Genomic DNA, 18,055 nt, shown 5'->3' on the forward strand with positions numbered 1-18,055 from the left:
TGGAAACATATATTCGATTAATTTATAACAGATTATTTTATAAACAGTCAGTCTCACATTATAATGTATAATTATGTGAACTGTTCACCTGCCTCTGTTTAACTAATAAAGTCATTGTGTAGTCGTATTTGGTCTCAGCTGCATGTCTGAGGTCTTATTTGAACTATTTGAGCAGTCTGAGACTTGTGTTGTTTAAACACTTCTAAATCTCAGGGATTCCCTGTTGGGGGCTTTGTGTGTTTTTGTATGTTTACACTCTCAATAAGAATGAAAAAGGGAAAGTCTTTTGTCTTGAAGAAAATCTTTACAGAGTCAATAGGACAGCTATTTATGATGCAATGCAATGACACAAAGCAAATATTTAAAAATGTAACATGTATCTCAAGCCAGTAATGAATAGACATTGCTCAGAGAGACTTTATTAGCAGTGGAAGGAGCAGATGAAATTTCCTGTTTGTATCTCTATTTGAACTAGTCTAGACCAGTTATTCAATAAAACAAAAACAAAAAACACTTAGCCAGTGGGAGGCCCACCCTAAAGATTTTGTCCTGTGACTGTCCTGGTTACTGCATAGCATATATATGTAGATTATACACTTCACACTAGCCTCTCAGTGCCACAGAGATGTTCACAGATTTTTCTCTCTTGTACCCAATTGATCTCAGCTGTACAAATAGTGAGGGTCCATTAAAAAGGTCGTGAGGTCATATGTATGACATGAGTTAAACACACTCTGTTTGCAGAGCACTGGGTCAAACTATAAATTGTACATAAGCAGAACTATGTACCATCTCTTGCATCAGTGTCCAATAACTCCAACCAGAAAACAACTGATAGACCATATTTATGTATTTTAGAGCCATGCATATTTGGAGATGTATGGACATTAAGTGGTACAAGATAAGTTCTTATTTTCAAAAATTGCACACAATATAAATAATTGTGTATGTGTTGTACTTACTGTAACCTACTTTATATTTGCATGCATTTAATTCTATATGTATTAGAAAATATTAAGCATTCCCCAAAATGAATTTGATATTTGCAATGCCCTCAGCATGATTTCAGATCTTTTATGTTTGATCATTTTTTTAACCATCAAAATGCAACAATCCATGGTTAAATGAAACATTCCCATAAAAAAAAGTGTTTAGAAAAAATATATATTTTGTTAAATGAATCTAGAGTTTAGTTAAATCTCTTAAGAAATTTGCCTAAATCTGAATGTACTGTACATACTGATAAATAAATATATATATATATATATATATATATATCTGAATGTACTTTATTCTTTATTATCAGTCTGGGTAGACGTTCCACAAATAAAGAATAGTTTATGTCACTTTTAAAGCAATAAAGGGAATGGCCAAATTACTGTACATATATTTACTTTTTTTTTTTTTTTTACCTATTAATTATTTTAATTAACTCCAGAGGGAAAAAAAAATCCTGACTCAAAGTGCATAAATAATAGGTATAAATGATTGGGTGCTGCAGTGATACGTGTTAGTCGTGGCTGTTAAAGACTCTACAGCTGGATCTTTTTCCTATGGGTTTTTCTAATTGTTATGTAATGTAGTTAACATTAGCTGAAGAGACATCACATTTTGCCTTACAACATAAATCACACACTGAACCCTAAGCTTCAGCATAATAAGTTGCTTATAAACAGCTATAAGGAATCATTGTAAATATTAAACAAAATTCTCAAACTCTCAATATGTTTAAAACTGCATGTTCCTTTTATTGTTTCCATAAAGGTTCAGTAAGTTTCGCTGGCTATAGTGGTAACAAGAAGCTAATCAGCACACTGATAAGACGTCTAAATATTGCACGCAATGATTTTAAGTTTTAAAACAGACATTCATGAACAAGGCAGAGGAAAAGCAGGCGTAAAGGGATTTTATGAAAATGACGATGATATGATACATTAACCCTTTGAAAATGTCAGCATCCCTCATAACCCACTCAGTCGTACCACTTTTCTGGGTAACAGGATTAGCCGTGAAAGAGTACACATACATAAAGCAACACTGAATACAATAAATTATGATCAAATGGTTTCCCTTTCACTGTTAAGTGCAAAACTTAAAAAAAAAAAATACAAGCTTTAGCTTACACGCTTTAGCAGTGAGCACACATAGTTTTAACATACAGCTGAGATTTAAGCTGTGAATGCTTCTTTGACCACTTAACTCAAGATATAGAAGATCTCTGCATTCTCACTGCATGATACCACTACCAGCTTTACGAGGAACAGTGCAGAAGCGTTTTAGAGAACACCCCACCAGAAGAGGGCTAGTGAGAGCAGTATTGCCACCACAGAGCGGCTGGACACGGACACAGCTGCTGCGTTACACAGGTCAGTGGTACAGCAGGAGAACTTGAAGCTGGAAATATCGGGAAACTTCTCCCTGATTGTGTTGTAGTTACAATCAGAGTACTTTATACACTGCCTGTAAGTGTCACCACCTAGAAGAAAAGGGGGTGAGCAGAGAGATATGTCATGCAAGGTCGAAGGGTCATGGAAATGGTTTGTTAGAATACAGAAAGACATTATTCTCTAAGAGTGAGTAAGCTGGGACCTCTCTCATAGACGGACAAACAGGCATCATCATAGTAGCAGTTTCGAGTTTTAGAGCATGTGCCCATGTAGTCCTTACAGCTGTGACATTTAATGGCAGAGCCTTAAAAGACAAAGACAGAGATCCATTTTTTAAAGAACTGTAATGCAAAATATGATAAAAACACATCTTATGCATGGTGCACACAGGCTTCATGATGACAATACATACCAAGCCCCACCAGAGCCAGAACGAACACCACACACACTCCAACAGAAGCTTTCATAATGCCTTCAGTTTACCAGTCTAATCCTCAGACAGAGAGAGACAGAGGAATCTGAGTAAAGTACAATTTGAATTAGTTTTTATGTTACTGCATGAAATGTTAACATTTTTGCTAAATTAAAAAATAAATAAATAAAACAAATAGAAATGTGCAGGCTGATCTCAAACCCTCACATTCAGAATGTTTCAGACTTGTAACAGGTTAATGCATAAACACCATGCCTGTAGTTGCTTCTTACCATCATTTTGTTACCATCAAAATTGTGAGACTTTCTTTCTTCTGTGGATCATAATGTTATTTTGTGGGTCATCCATCACCAAAACTGCTTGGTTACCATTATTCTTCAAAAATTGTATGTATGTATTTATTTGTTTGTTTGCTTGTTGATGATAAGCATATGATGACAATTTAGATTTTTTTTTTTTTTAAGACAAAGAATTGTGGGTCATCTAAGGAGTACGTAGTTTTGCTGAGATACATCCTGTTTTGTCCCCTATTATTACTGCAACTATGACCACAACCATTATTGTTGTTCGCTTGGTTTTTCACATAATCATTAAGCTTTAGACATTACTGAATCTATTCTGTTGTATTATTTGTCTTTTGAACTTCATTCTGAACATGTCAGCATTTTATTAACATACTGGAACTTGAATCATAAATATACAATATATATTATACATGACATATGTTAAATTTATGGCATAACACTGGCATGCATATATATATATATATATATATATATATATATATATATATATATATATATATATACAAATTAATAACAATAATAAACATGGTTGTTCTGAGGACACAACAATTTACTGAATGTATATACGATATACTTATATATATGCTGCTCTTAATGTACACCTGTGTTTTATTGCTTACCCAAAAACTTTATTTAAATTATAATTTCGGTAGGATTCACACAAGAAAAAAACAAGAAGAAGACTTTGGTGAGATAACCAACTACAAAAAGTTAAGAATTTATTTGACTCTCTGACCCCGTGACAGCTTGTCTCCCTTTCATGAAATTATGGATTGATTTTCTTTTCAGAATCAATAATATTCATAAGACTGAAACCAATGACCACTTTAAATCAAATGCCACATTTTATCGTAATTTTCAACCATAACCTCAGAAAAAAATAATAATAATATATATATATATATATATATATATGTATATAGCTGTCCCTGGGAAAGTCGATATATTTAATGCTTTATATTTTTGTAAAAAGGCAATCTAAATCAGCCTGGTTCACAAGCAAAGAATACACATAATCTCTCAGTTATTCAGTCTTACCCCAGGGTGAAGAAGGTATCCAACCAAAGACACATCCAAACCAGTCTGAAAACTGGAGAGACTGAGCCACTCATGCTCCTGTAAACACGCCCACAATGCTCTTCAATGAATCTTTTGTGCTTTTATTGTATACCATTCTACTCTCCTAAAATATTTTAATGACTTTTTTTTTTTTTGGTAATTTGTGTTAATATTTAAAGAGCTAAAAAGAATAAATAATATTGCTGTAACAATGCATTATTAAAAGAATTAAGCAAATGCAACTGTACATTAGAATCAGGGACAGGTCATCCTAAAACTGAGCTATTCTGTAGTACAATATTGATAGTGTCATTGTGATTTATGTAACTGTTTAATTCTATTGCTATTTTGTTCTTACAGATGAATCTGCCACCTTTTCTATAACATTTACTCAGAATCCTGTGATAGAAAGCTGAATATTACAGTTTTCTATTCCTCATCAATATATTAAGAACAAACAAACAAAAAACACCATTCTACATACATTTTCAATGTTTATATTCTTACATGCATAAACAAGACACATTAATGTCATTCGTCTCTCTTAAAAATTCTTGTTATTAACCTTTTCTGACTTGAGCCATTCCTGTCGATCAGCACTCCTGACTTTATGCTACATGCACATATGCTCAGTTCCTCTTAAAGATTTTTTTCCTTATAAAATGCTGAATTTTCGCCATAGAGCATTAAAAATTATGTAAAAAAAGAAAAATCAATCAATCAAGATATTTCATTCATAAGCTACGCTTTGTCCTCTGTAGAGGACATTGGACTCAATTTCTTTAAAAAAAAAAGACATGAATGAACATGCATAGGCAAAAACAATTGATTTTTTAAATCACCAATACAATTTTAGGTTTCAAGGTTTTACCAAACTTTGCATAAAGATGATTCTCAACTGTTAAAATGGAATAATTCAAGATACTATTATTCTTTCTGTACAATGTGTATGTGTAAAATGATAATTTTAGGTTAGATTTACTCATTATATTCAACGTATCTATAAACTAAATCTAATTTGCATATTAATGGGGGTTTTTTGGGGGGGGCAACATGTAATGAAAATAGAAGTGTAAAAATGGGAGTAATAATTGACAAAAATTTTATAATAATATTTAATATCTCATAGAATATGGAAATATAATTTCTTTCCCTGTCCATTTGTCATGTCTCCCAAAATGCGTAATAGACATGCTTTTATTCCGGGTGTCCTCATATGAAGACGTATGAAATCAGCCTCCTGTTTCATAACAGAAAGTTATATTTTTATTTGAAACCCCATATCATTTTCCTGAGATGTTGATTTATAACAACTCTTTAAAAATTTGACAGATTTAAATGATAATTACAAAATATTATCATATTTCCATAAGTGTCACTAAATACATTTTTGATGCCCAAGGAGAGGTAGTGGTCACGGACCAGGGTGAAACATCCAATCATTTGGTATCTCTGATAAGCCCTAAATGTGCTCTGTACTTATGCTTAGATTATGTGTATTATTAGATGCTATTATTAGATCACTCACAAGTAGGAATAAAGAACCATTAAATTTGGCAAGAAAGGCCTGCATGTCTGATGTATTGGCCCTAGTGTGGGCACTTCAAAATGAATAGTTTGTCAAAGTACTTAAGATACGTTACAGAAATGTAGCACTTTCTCTCTTTCAGAATAGTTGAAATGAATGAGTGAAGAGATTGGAGGAGATGTGTGCCAGAAAACAAAACGGCTTAACAAAGGAACATCAGTCTGACCACAACAAGGCCTCTTCAACATGTTTCCATGACAACTGATACTATCAGGGTGGGATAGGGTTAGGGGTTCGGGTCGGAGTGGCAGAAATGACTACGTTTTGTGTTGTGAGAACAATAAGTGTTTTTCGAGATATCCCAGAGCGTACTGAGGACTGAGACTGGCTGGTGAAAAATAGATCAAAGGCCTCTTTGTGCTGAGATCGTAGAAAGAATCCTGATCACAACAAAAAATAAAAAATAAAAAATAGTATTCGTAGTGAAACACAGTATTGATACACCATAAATTTTTTATTTACTCCAAATAAAAAAAATAAAAATAAAAAAAACCACACATACAAAATAAAAAACAGAAGTTATCAACTAATCTGAGAGATTCAATAGGCCTAAACAGAACATAATAGCAAACGGTTGAAAAATCTCACTGCACAGCATTATTTTACAAAGATGACAATATAGCTGCAGTCATAAACATGAAAATCAAAATCGTACATATCTCTAGGCAAGATTAGCTCATCCCCATTAGGAAGGGAAAGGGAAGGGAAAAAGCTGAAAAATTCTTAAAGTCTGCCTAGATTTCCTTTGGAAAAACTGAACTTTACGACAAAGACTTTTTCTGATCATTTACGTCTTGCACAGGATATAAAGAAAAAAAAATGTGGAAAGTCACAATAATGCCATAAACGTCTCATAAAATTAACTTATTTTGTTATACACACCAGTCTGTGTGACCTCCAGCCCTTGAGATAACCAGAGCTAAACAGATCCTTTACACTACATCAGTGTATTCTGGCTGACCTTCAGTTTACATCCCCATCCAGTGTTTCTCAAAAACAGGCCAAAATCACCTCTGAACGAGTAGAGAACTAGAGCAAGCAACTAAAATAAAACCAAGGTTAACTGATTGCTTGAACAGGTTAGCTGATGTTTGGCTGGTTTTGGACCATGTGCTTTTTACTCCTCTTTAAACAAATCTTTCTCACTACTCAAGACCTGGACCTCAGCTCGTCCCCGAAATCCTTAGTACAGACACCACAAGAACAAACATGTACACAAGCTCATACACGCTACACAATACCTGAGGCCTTGTGGAGGAAATTAATGCTATCTATTTATTTGAGCCTTTCTGTTACATATTCAATCTATATATCTATAAATATATAAACACACACAGTGATACAGTGTGTGTGTACTTTTATGCTAATAGTAATATCATCATTTCTCCTCGTGCTCTGTAATTGTAAGGACTTAAAGGGATAGTTCAACAAAAATAATCTGTCACCATGTCGTCCCAAACCTGAATGATTGTCTTACTTCTGTCGAACATGTCTTGTCTGTTTTTGACCAATAAGCCCAAAACAACACTGGACTTTCACTGCATGGACAAAATAAACTCAAATATTCTTTTGTGTTCCACAGGACCATACTCCATACAGTTTTGGAACGAAGAGGAGTACATGTCAATTTTGGGCTGAACTATTTCTTTAGCTACCTTGGCAGGTCAATCTCACACACATTCAATAAACTCCCTCACTCTCGATCACACAACACACTTGCAGACTCGAACACAATCGTACAATGATCTCACACGAGACACAGATATGCCACAACCAGACACATGCCCTCAGAAACTGGAGAAAACGCTCAAGAGGTGACAGGCACAAGAGCGCGGCACAATAAACAATGGAGGCCTAAAAGCTCTGTTTGTCCTCCCGCTCCCGTGTTTGTGTGAGAGTGTCTGTGCGTCAGTATCTGTGGGCCGGTGTTGGCCGGGGCATGTAAAAGTGCATCAGATATGCCGAGGGCAGCGTCCTCCTGGGTCAGCCATGTTCATGCCACGCATTTCTCCCTCCTCGTAGTCGTCTGTGTCCGATGAGTTCTCATCATCATAAGGAGCAGACACCTCACTGACTGAGCTCTAAACGAGAGAGGCAAACACAGAATGAGGGATTTAAAATAACAAAATGTCAACAGATTAGCATCCTGGATATTCGTTATAAATAGCGACTTACCGACCGCACCGTTGATTCACGGAAAGGTGGGCACACCATGTGGAAGCGTGGGATTGACACGTCAAACACTTCCTCTTTGTTGTTGAGCCGGTGGAATGTGTAGTGGCCTTCCATGAACTCCGAGGTGGTGGAAAACGTGGTGCAGCTGGCGTACTCGTGAACTTTACCGGGTGTCATCACTGGAAACTCACCTGCATGTACATCACACGCAAAAAAACAGATGCAGGACATTCTTTAGGAAGTAGAGTAGCTGTCACAATGAATTATATGGACAGAAAGATACAGTTAGGCTGATGATACATGGGCAACATTTTTTAAACAATATTGCTTGAGCACTTTCATTGAGAATGGGTAACAAATTTCTATCTGGATGTTTTAGAGCGGTTGTAGGCCCTGTGTCTCGCCTGGCAACATAGCTCAAAAAGTTGCCCTGTGTATCTTGAGAACTCTGTTTCCGATGCAAACTGTTCTGATTTACTCTTAACTTACAGGGATGTGCTCTTACCCACAACACCAGGGCCACGGACCTCCTCCACATTTCCGTTTGCATTTGTGATCTTCCAGTACCGACTGTCTAGCTGGCATGCATTCTCTGGCAGGGCCGACTTTGCCATTTCAATCCTGATGCATAAGATGGTACAGCTCATTGTATCATCCTATGTCAAGTTTTGTACAGCTGTGTTGCATTATAGCAAGTTACAGCAGAAGACAGCTCGATCATTTTAGTGTAACTACGTGTAAAAATTAAGCACTGAGATCTCTACTTTTTAGTAAGACACTGGGAGAATAAACAGAGGAAGTGTGCCACATGTGATATGCATTATCTTTGATAATAACGAAATGGATTTAACAACATAAATGGGTTTGCCAATATCAAACAAAACTTTTCGTTTTAGAGTTTTTGTCTTCCATTTACAAAAAAATATATAGAAAAGCAATATCACATAAACAACAATGCTGTTCTCTACCAAATAAAAGCGTAATTGCAAAATTCATAGTGAATATATAAAGCAGTAAAATTAATACTGCATGTTACAATTTAGACACAATTCAATAACTGAAACAACAGGCAGAACTTTTTTGCGTTTTTTTTTTTCAGAGTAACATATATAGGTGCTTCATTACTGAATGAGTCTACATAGAGAATGATCAGTTTAATGAATAATTCAGCGACCAAATGAATCCGCTTTCTGAACAAATCAGTTTAATAAATGACTCAATGAATGAATTAATTTGCGGTTTAAACAAGCTATTTAAATTACTTAATGAAATAACTCATTAAGACAGCGACTTGCTGGTAACTGGGGTTAAATCTAATTTCATCGTTAAATATGCAATTATACACATAGCATTGTTTTCACTACTGCCAATTTTTTAAACCTTTGTGTACCTCCTGTACCTCCCGTATCTGTAACAAAACTGTCCCTCCCAGGTCAAAATGACCCGAAGGCTTAAAGTGACCCTCATTTATTTTAGTCCAGAAAGCTCGTTTTGATCAATTTATATATATATATATATCTGTGTGTGTGTGTGTGTGTGTGTGTGTGTGTGTACACTTGTTTTTCTATTCTGGTGGGGACTTAAACCTGAATACACATAAACTCATGGGGACTTGTGTCACGGTGGGGACCTAAATTGAGGTCCCCACGGGTAAACAAGCTGATAAATTACACAGAATGAAGTTTCTTGAAAATCTAAAAATGCAGAAAATTTCCTGTGAGGGTTAGGTTTAGGGGTAGGGTTGGTGAAGGACGATAGAAAATACGGTCTGTACAGTATAAAAACCATTACACCTATGGAGAGTCCCCACAAGGATAGCTGACCAGACATGTGTGTATGTGTGTGTGTGTGTGTAGGTTTTATTTTTTTTGTGATTTTTATTTTATATGTACCTTATATTATGTACCGAAAATATTAGCATTCATGCACAGCTCAGCTCTTAAATATTCAGATAACAAAGCCAGATTAATGTGTGGATTTATGTAGTACCTGATTCTATAGGTGAAGAAAAAGTGTGGTGGATGGACTGAACTGAGCTCTGGCAGGAAGGAGGTAGAGACTGATACGGTGATGTCACCAGTGGTTGCTACACAGCGCTTGTCATGAACGTACCTGAACAAACATAAAGGGGATAAAATGTAATGGGGCACTTATAATATGCTTTTCAAGTTTTAAATGCTGATATTAGTTACTAAAGCCTTGTTCAGACTTCCAGTCCAAATCAGATTTTTTGCATATCAGATAGTAATCTGCTTTAAATGTTTGACTGTCCACACTGTGCATTGTACAGTATATATTCAGATATACTTTGTGTCCCCGTGGCGCTTTTCGGCCGAACTCATAGAGGTGGGTAGACCAGCAGTACATTTTCATTTCCCACTTGACTTGCACTTCGCAACAACACAACCTTGTTTCTGCAAAGAAATAAAGCATGTTTTCTACTAACAACGTATGAGGCATTTACATTATATGTGGTGTGAGAAAGTGACACAAGCAAAAAAGCTACACTAAATCTGATCTGAAACTGATTTCCAGAAAAGTGATTTATACATATGGATGGAGCTTGAAATGGATTTGAAGAAACTGTATTTCACATGATTTCAGACTTTCTAAATATGATCGGATTCCAATCAGATATGTACAAAAATTGGATTTGGACTGACAGTCTTTAAATATAAGAAAACGAAATATGGACCACCTGAAGATCTGGTCTCGAATGATGGGGTATTCTCCTGTTACAACATTGTCAACATAGGAAGTAAACCACTCAGTAAAATTAGGACCTGATAAAGAGAAAAGAGGAGAGAGAAGAGTTGATATAATCTGAGACTGTTTATAAAACAGTCAATGCAGAAATGAAGGCTTTTGCCATTTTGTTACCCGTAATGAACACATCAATCGCTGAGGGATCTTGTGCCAGTTGATCCTGTGAGGAAAAGACAAATGAGAGCTAGCAAGAAGGACTGTAATGTAAGAGACAAGAACACCTCCTACTGGTCAAACTGCAACAGCTCTAGAAAAGATACCCCTCTTTTATCTAGTGCTGGAGGATAGTTGTACTTGATGTGGTGAACTGAGTCACCTCCTGTCTGCTACAATGCAATTGAGAGGCCTTTTAAAGAAGTAATTCGACCAAAAAATGAAAATATATTGAAATGTACTCTTACCTCCAGGACATCTAAGTATCTAAGGTGAATTTGTTTCCTCGTCAGATTTGAGGAATTTATCATTACTCTTTAGCATCACTTCTTCACCAAAGGAACCTCTGCAGTGAATGGGTGCCATCAGAATGATAATCAAAAGAACTGTTTTAGACTGTTTTCACTTTTAAGTGGTGCTTGATCTGTACTTTATTCTCTCTGGATACAGACAAGGTAACTTTTTGGTTGGAGAACCCAATATGTGACCCTGGACCACAAAACCTTAAGTCTTAAGTCGCTGTGGTATATTTGTAGCAATAGACAAAAATATATTGTATGGGTCAAAACTATAAATTTTTCTTTTAATGTCTGGTTTTGTGGTCCAGGGTCGCATAATACAAATAGGACTCATACTTTACTGAAGAAATGGTTTAAAGTAAAAACGTCTAAATTATGGGTTTATTACTAACAAGAAGATTCTCAACTCACATTAAATGAATGGATGGATCTCTGTGACTATTGTGATGGGTTTTTTTTTAATCAGATGTTATTTAATCTGACAGCACCCATTGACTGCAGAGCATTTATTGAAGAACAGGTGATGCAATGTTACATTTCTCTGAGGCTGTTCTGATGAGGAAACAAACTCATCTACATCATAGATGACCTGAGGGTGAGTACATGTTATGCAAATTTTTCATTTTTGAGTGAACCATTCCTGTAATATTACCATTTAGTCTAAAGCAATGATATGGTTTGTATCAGAGTTTCACTTTTCATAACCGTTGGCAAGCCTTACATAAATGCATGTTTATGCATGGCAGATTGTTGTGGTCTGAGGGTGGTGATCTAACCGGGCACTGATAGAAGATCTCACTGCATGTTCGTCCCTCTGTGCTCTCCAAGGCCATGTACTGGCTGAGGCCGGTGTGGAAGCAAAATGTGAGTGGAAGACACTGCCGCATTCCCTTCCTCTGCTGAAATCCCCCCGCTGCAGTCTCAATGTCCAACAGGTCCTCTGAGCGATAGTGATTGGACAAAGCCATGCTGCCCATCAGCCTGTGGAGGGGGAGATCGTGCAAAGATTGGTTATGATAATGTTAAAGGTTTACTGGCATGTTAACTCCATCCCAGCTTCCTTTGTTATTTACAATATGAGTAAGAGTGTAATTTAAAAACCTTTTTGAGGTTTTTAAAGTTTACTTTAGATAAAAAGTCAGATTCGGGATTGGAATTTAAGAGTTTCTTAAAGTGTTTGCTAGTTTCCTGAGAGTACTACCAACACAATTTAATCTAATATATTATATATATATATATATATATATATATATATATATATATATATATATATATATATATATATATATATATATATATATATATATATACACACACACATACATACATACACACACATATATATATATATATAAGAGATACTGGAATGTGAGAAACATATCTGTGGATCTTCATTTGAACCAACTTGTGTGCTTCTGGAATGTCCTTTCGAATATTGTGTATAAATGATCTGAGCGCAGTGACCACTGGTAATTTCTTACAGTTAGTTGTTTGTACACTGATCCAAGTCATTTTGCCATTTGTTGACAACAAAGGATACTATAGCAGTTTTTTTAGACCAGAGGCTGATGACGATAATTTAAGTTTGTCTGCTTGATTGTGTACAATCAATGTTATTCAAATCAGTTATAATCATTTAAATAATTACTTTAATTTTCTAACCATGTTACAATGACTGAAGTAAATTCCGAACAAAAAAAAATCTAAATAGGATTTTGAAATGATCAACATCATATTCTCAGAAGTCTTACCCAGGGACCACCAGTTTCTGTCCATTGTGAATCCTATAGGAGCAACGGTAGTCATTAGGGAGCTTGCAACCAATCTGGGCCTCAATGGTGTCTAGCTCTTCCTCCCTCACTCCCTCTAAAAGGAAAAGAAAACAAAATATTCAGTGGACAACACTTACACTAATAGAAAACCCACAGGTTTTCAAAAATATGGTTGAGAGAATAACACTGTGGACAGACCTTTAAAGGTACAGGTTATAGGACCTGCCACTAGAGGGCGCACTACCAAAACAATAACAATCGTGTGGTTTTATGACGCTAAGAAGGAGCGTGGAATGTTGGGATTTGTTGTCTTCTACCCAACCGCTGACGGCCATCAATCAGATGTAAAGATAAATCATGGATTTAATGCGAGTTCAACGATTTGGCCAAGTAGATTACATACAAAGTCAATGCAAAGACGCGATCAGACTATGGATATATGGATGGATACATAAATAAGTAACACAATCCAACATAAAATGTGCAAGAAGTAAATAAGGAGCTGCTTGAAGCAAGCTAGTGGTTTGCTGGACGCTAGACACTATGTCCGCATTTGTCCACGACATGGTTGTCATGTGGTTTCTACGTTAGTAAAGGTGGTAACAAAGGGTAACTAACGTCATTGACAGGCGACTGCACTGCCCCGTGTCACTGTTTAGAATGGGAATTTTCTCATGATTTACAAGTAGTTGAAAACATTAGAGATATTGTTAGTAATCAACTGGACAAAATATATAACACTACCCTAGTGGTTTTTGGATATTTTACTGCAAATATCGTGCCTTTAAGTGAAGCTATCATTCGGGGACATTTATGATTTAGGTAGTTCTTCAGGTCATCCCAGGCTTTCTTGAGAGTGCTGTAATAGTCAATGTAACGGCCAAGATCAGCATAATATTCCCGAAACAGCTCCCTCCATGATAGGCCTTTGTGGGTTTTGTCTGCCCTGTTAAAAAAAAAAAAAAAAAAAAAAAAAGTCATCTACACTGTATTTTGATTAAAACACATTTAAAATGTAACAAAAAGACAGAAACATGCATATGCCGTAAATGAATCAATAGTTCTGAGGGCACGAGGAGTGAGCTTACTCTGTAAGGAGCCAGTGCTTCTGACAAAGTCTCTTCCACAGAGGGTTATGGCCTGTCAGCTCACTGAGTCGACGACTGACAAAACTGCAGCTGAGAAAAGAACAAGCCAGATCAACAACCACACTTTCAACTACTTGAACTACTTTAGATGCTGGAAACATATAGGCTATTCAGGTAATGCATCATGTTAAAACATAAATATCTGATCATTGCCTTGATCAACCTTCAACTGGATTTTTGTAGAATGTAATACAAAGCGCAATTATGATTGTGACTTACTATTCTCAAACTATTAAGAACAAATCTTAAAGTTAAAGGGATAGTTTACCCCAAAATTAAACATATCATTCTTAAAAGGTACCCACTATATTTAAAATTAAAATATAAAAAACAAAAATATTATGTAAACGTCATAATGTATCCTTTAAAATGATGAAAATATGTAAAGTACTTTAAGGTAGCTGCAATAACACCGAGGGAAAACTTAGTAACATTACTGGCTATGTCACTCAAAATTCCAGCTGACCAGCGTCACGTGATCATCATTGCCCATTTCCGAGAAATATAAAAATATTTATCATCAAAGCATAACTCGATTTATCATCCCCAAAGCGCAAACAGTTGCCTTCACCGTGCGGCTGCAGCAGAAATAAAGCTTTTGCTTTGCCGCTTATCGCACTAGACTGTCAACTTACATGAAGTCATGCACTTCTATCTTCAAACATAAGATGCATGAGATGATCAAGTGTAACAGCTGACACAGATGTGTGTCCTTTCATAGCGACGGGAAATTAACATTATCGCAGTATTATTGTATTTGTCTATCAATAGTAAGTTACCTGTTTGAGTAACATCACAACCTATGCTGTTAGCATTGATAGCTAACTATGCGGGGAATATTATTTTTCAAGCTTATTCAAGAAAGGTCCGTGTACGTTTTGATAGTTTGTTTTCCAATTTGAAATGAAATAAGCAGAAACGAGAAAACGGCCCCTTTATTCGTTTTTCGTTTTTTTTAAAAAAACGAAAAACGAGATTTCGGCTTGATTTTTCGTTTTTTAGTTCAGAGGCATAAAACGAATAAATGACTTCAAAATTCGTTTTCCACATGTGGGCGGTCCTAAGACGCCCCCTTCCGCCGATTGGTCAAGCAAATCTGGGCACGTGACGTCATCAGTTGTCGCTCAGGTCTGTTCAACAAAATAATAGTCCTCTAACGTTACTATGGCTACCGATTCTTAAACTGTGCAGGGCAGGTCCTGTTGGGCTTTCTTCTGTGCAGCTTTACGCGTTTCACAGAAATCAGAAATATTAAATATTAGTCTGCCACCAGCCCGTTTTATTTAGCTGTGCGGAGTTAAATCTGTGTGGTGAAGCTGCGCTAGACAGCGCCGAGCGGGAGAGGATCAATGACCAGTGTTCGGTCAGCAGTCAGAAACTTGGGGGACTTACCGATGATGGGGAAATACTTTTTTACTGAAAATGACCCGCGAGTATGATTGACAGGACGATAGCGGAGACAATTAAAAGCGCAATATAACTTATGTTAACAAAAACATAAATATATATTTTTTAATATAAGTGACTTTGTCTTTGTTTTAACCAAATAATTGTGAACCACTAACCGAGCCTTCATTTTAAAGGGCGATTTCCAAATATATTTTATTTATTTGTTATAATATGGGTATTTTATGTCATCCGTCTTATTAGTTTGATTATAGTAGGCTACACGCGATGTTTTTTTATTATTATTTATTGTACTATTTTACTGTTGTTTTTTAATTAAAAATATATCATAACTTAAAAAGATCAAAATCTACAGAAGAGATTAACAAATAACATTGGTGTTGTCATAAGTTAACTAATCAATGGGAAAATGTCCTCACCGGCACAACCCTATTCTTAATGTTGGCTACAAGTTACAGATTTAATGTTGAGCTCATAATGTTAAGGGCTTCTTAAATACCATTAAACTCGGTTGAAGAGTCAAAAATTATGTGTTAATTTACTGTAGATTTCAAGCTGTCATTAGTTGGTGACCCGGTGTAATTATAATAGCATAAATAAAAATACCTTTTTATTACATAGAAAAATGATTCTATGTATGCCAATAGGCAAAACACATCTGCTTTTCCTCTAGATCACTTTACAGTGTGATGGAAATAAACTTTTCTTAAAGCGTGTTGTATATCGCCACAGCTTCATTAGCACCCTTCGATAAAATGAGGTTTCGTGAAAAAAATGCGAGCAAATGTCGAATTGTGTTTTGAAATTTAAATCAACAACGTAAGAGGCTTCATGCTGACTGATGAACAAACACCCAGCTTTGCAGTATAGGTGGCACAGAAACAGCATCTGACCTGGCATTTAGATGTACTTTACACACTGTCTATTGCAGCTCAGAGGAGGCACTGTGAATTTACATGGCAATTTCATTCTAAGAGGCCATTAAATGTGAAGTGACAACATGAAACACTACTTACAATATATATTAAAAAAAACACCAGCAGTTGGTGGCAAGTCACCCTGATAATGATTAAATACCAATTTAGGCTCGCAATAAGCAGATTACATAATTCTACCATGCAAAAAATAAAATATATGTGTGTGTGTAAAAGCAGGAAGTCCAGTCCTGGCTGTATAAACAAACAATAAAAACTAGAAACAGTGCATGCCATCAAGAACATTTTTTATTCCACAGGAACTTGATGCAGTTCACTTTGTAAAGGATACTCTACTTTAAAATAAATTTTATGTCATCATATACACTCACCCTCATGTTTTTTCAACCCTTTATGAATTTTTCTTCTGCCGAATAGATAATAAAATATATATATTATTATTATTATTATATATAATATATATCTTCCTACTATGGAAGTCAATGAGACCAGAAACTGTCTGGTTACTGACATTCTCCTAAATATCTTCCTTTCTATTCAGCAGAAGAAAGAAGTTCATAAAGGATTGAAAAAAACATGAGGGCGAGTATATGACGACAGAATTTATTTTAAAGTGGAGTATCCTTTAATTCAGAAGACAGTAAGGAACACTTAAGCATGAACTCGAACAAGATCAATTAGTATTTTCAAAGCATTTTGGAACTCTTCTTGTTGGAAATTGACAACCCGTTCAAAAAGAGATGCAATGTCAGGACACTGCATAGAGAATTGCCTCTCCACAGCAACCTGGTCCTCTGGTGACCGAAATGGATTCTGCCCAAAAGTTGAAACCCGTGTCAAAGAAGATCTTGCTTCACGGTCATACCAGCCTGCAGCCTCCACTGCATTTGGCAAAAGATCCACAGACACTCTCTTTTGGCATCCTCCATGAGCCAAAACATTAGGAACCCCCTTTTCTAAAAAAAAAAAAATATATATAATAATAATAATAATAATTAGACAAAAGAACATGTATCTTATCAGCTTTTGGCTGATCTGACTGATCATAAATTGGCAAGCAACCACCATTTTATCTTTTTTACAAAGTGTTGTTTTCATTTAATGTTTCCATTAGGGTTATATAAATTAGTATTTTAGGTTAATTTTGTTTCTTAAATCTGAAACTTATACTTTTTTTTCCATAATGCATGATTGAAACAAAATTGAAACTTGTCATTAACAAAGACATTTTTTTTTAAAACCTGTTCTTTATTGCAATACTATTAAAAAACTTGAACCTTAAGTAATTACTGTGATATGAAATGTTGATACTTGCACATGCCTATTACATAATTCACACTTAAACTTTGTTTTACCTGGAATCCGGTGAGCATTCCAGGACTGCACCACACGGTCAAGACCAACTGTAGCAACCTGACAAGATAGTGCAGACACGCAATAACGTGTCAGGTCATCTTCCATGTCCAGTTCCTCCTGGTTCACTAATTGCATAAGTGCACCTTTCACTGGATAATTCACTCGGTTATTCACTTCAGGCCATATTCTTTCAATTGTGTGATTCTGTTTATTTAAAAGGAAAAAAAGGAAAACAATTAGACTAGCACAACAGCTACATACAGTTAGGGAAG

At 35.6% G+C, this 18,055-nt stretch overlaps 2 protein-coding genes across 2 annotated transcripts in view; both read right to left on the reverse strand.

Moving 5' to 3' along the window:
* Nucleotides 1–1,723: 1,723 nt before the first annotated feature.
* cd59a (CD59 molecule (CD59 blood group) a) lies at nt 1,724–4,251 on the reverse strand. Its single transcript, XM_026267668.1, has 4 exons — nt 4,164–4,251; nt 2,800–2,905; nt 2,590–2,691; nt 1,724–2,476 (listed from the first exon to the last, which is right to left on the reverse strand). Exons 2-4 carry the CDS (start codon nt 2,852–2,854, stop codon nt 2,277–2,279), a joined length of 357 nt encoding a protein of 118 aa, XP_026123453.1. The 5' UTR covers nt 2,855–2,905; nt 4,164–4,251; the 3' UTR covers nt 1,724–2,276.
* Nucleotides 4,252–6,205: 1,954 nt separating this feature from the next.
* Nucleotides 6,206–18,055, reverse strand: part of fbxo3 (F-box protein 3) — a 28,628-nt gene continuing 16,778 nt past the window's right edge. The window contains exons 2-11 of the mRNA XM_026267669.1: nt 14,026–14,115; nt 13,720–13,883; nt 12,917–13,031; nt 11,942–12,146; nt 10,828–10,873; nt 10,646–10,730; nt 9,937–10,059; nt 8,453–8,568; nt 7,948–8,138; nt 6,206–7,853 (exon numbers count right to left, since the gene is read on the reverse strand). Of these exons, the coding sequence (XP_026123454.1) occupies nt 7,725–7,853; nt 7,948–8,138; nt 8,453–8,568; nt 9,937–10,059; nt 10,646–10,730; nt 10,828–10,873; nt 11,942–12,146; nt 12,917–13,031; nt 13,720–13,883; nt 14,026–14,115 (1,264 nt within the window). The 3' untranslated portion in view covers nt 6,206–7,724. The remainder of the gene's footprint in view (nt 7,854–7,947; nt 8,139–8,452; nt 8,569–9,936; nt 10,060–10,645; nt 10,731–10,827; nt 10,874–11,941; nt 12,147–12,916; nt 13,032–13,719; nt 13,884–14,025; nt 14,116–18,055) is intronic.

The sequence above is a fragment of the Carassius auratus genome, chromosome 7 (assembly GCF_003368295.1).
Source record: "Carassius auratus strain Wakin chromosome 7, ASM336829v1, whole genome shotgun sequence".
Classification (NCBI taxonomy): Eukaryota; Metazoa; Chordata; class Actinopteri; order Cypriniformes; family Cyprinidae; genus Carassius; species Carassius auratus.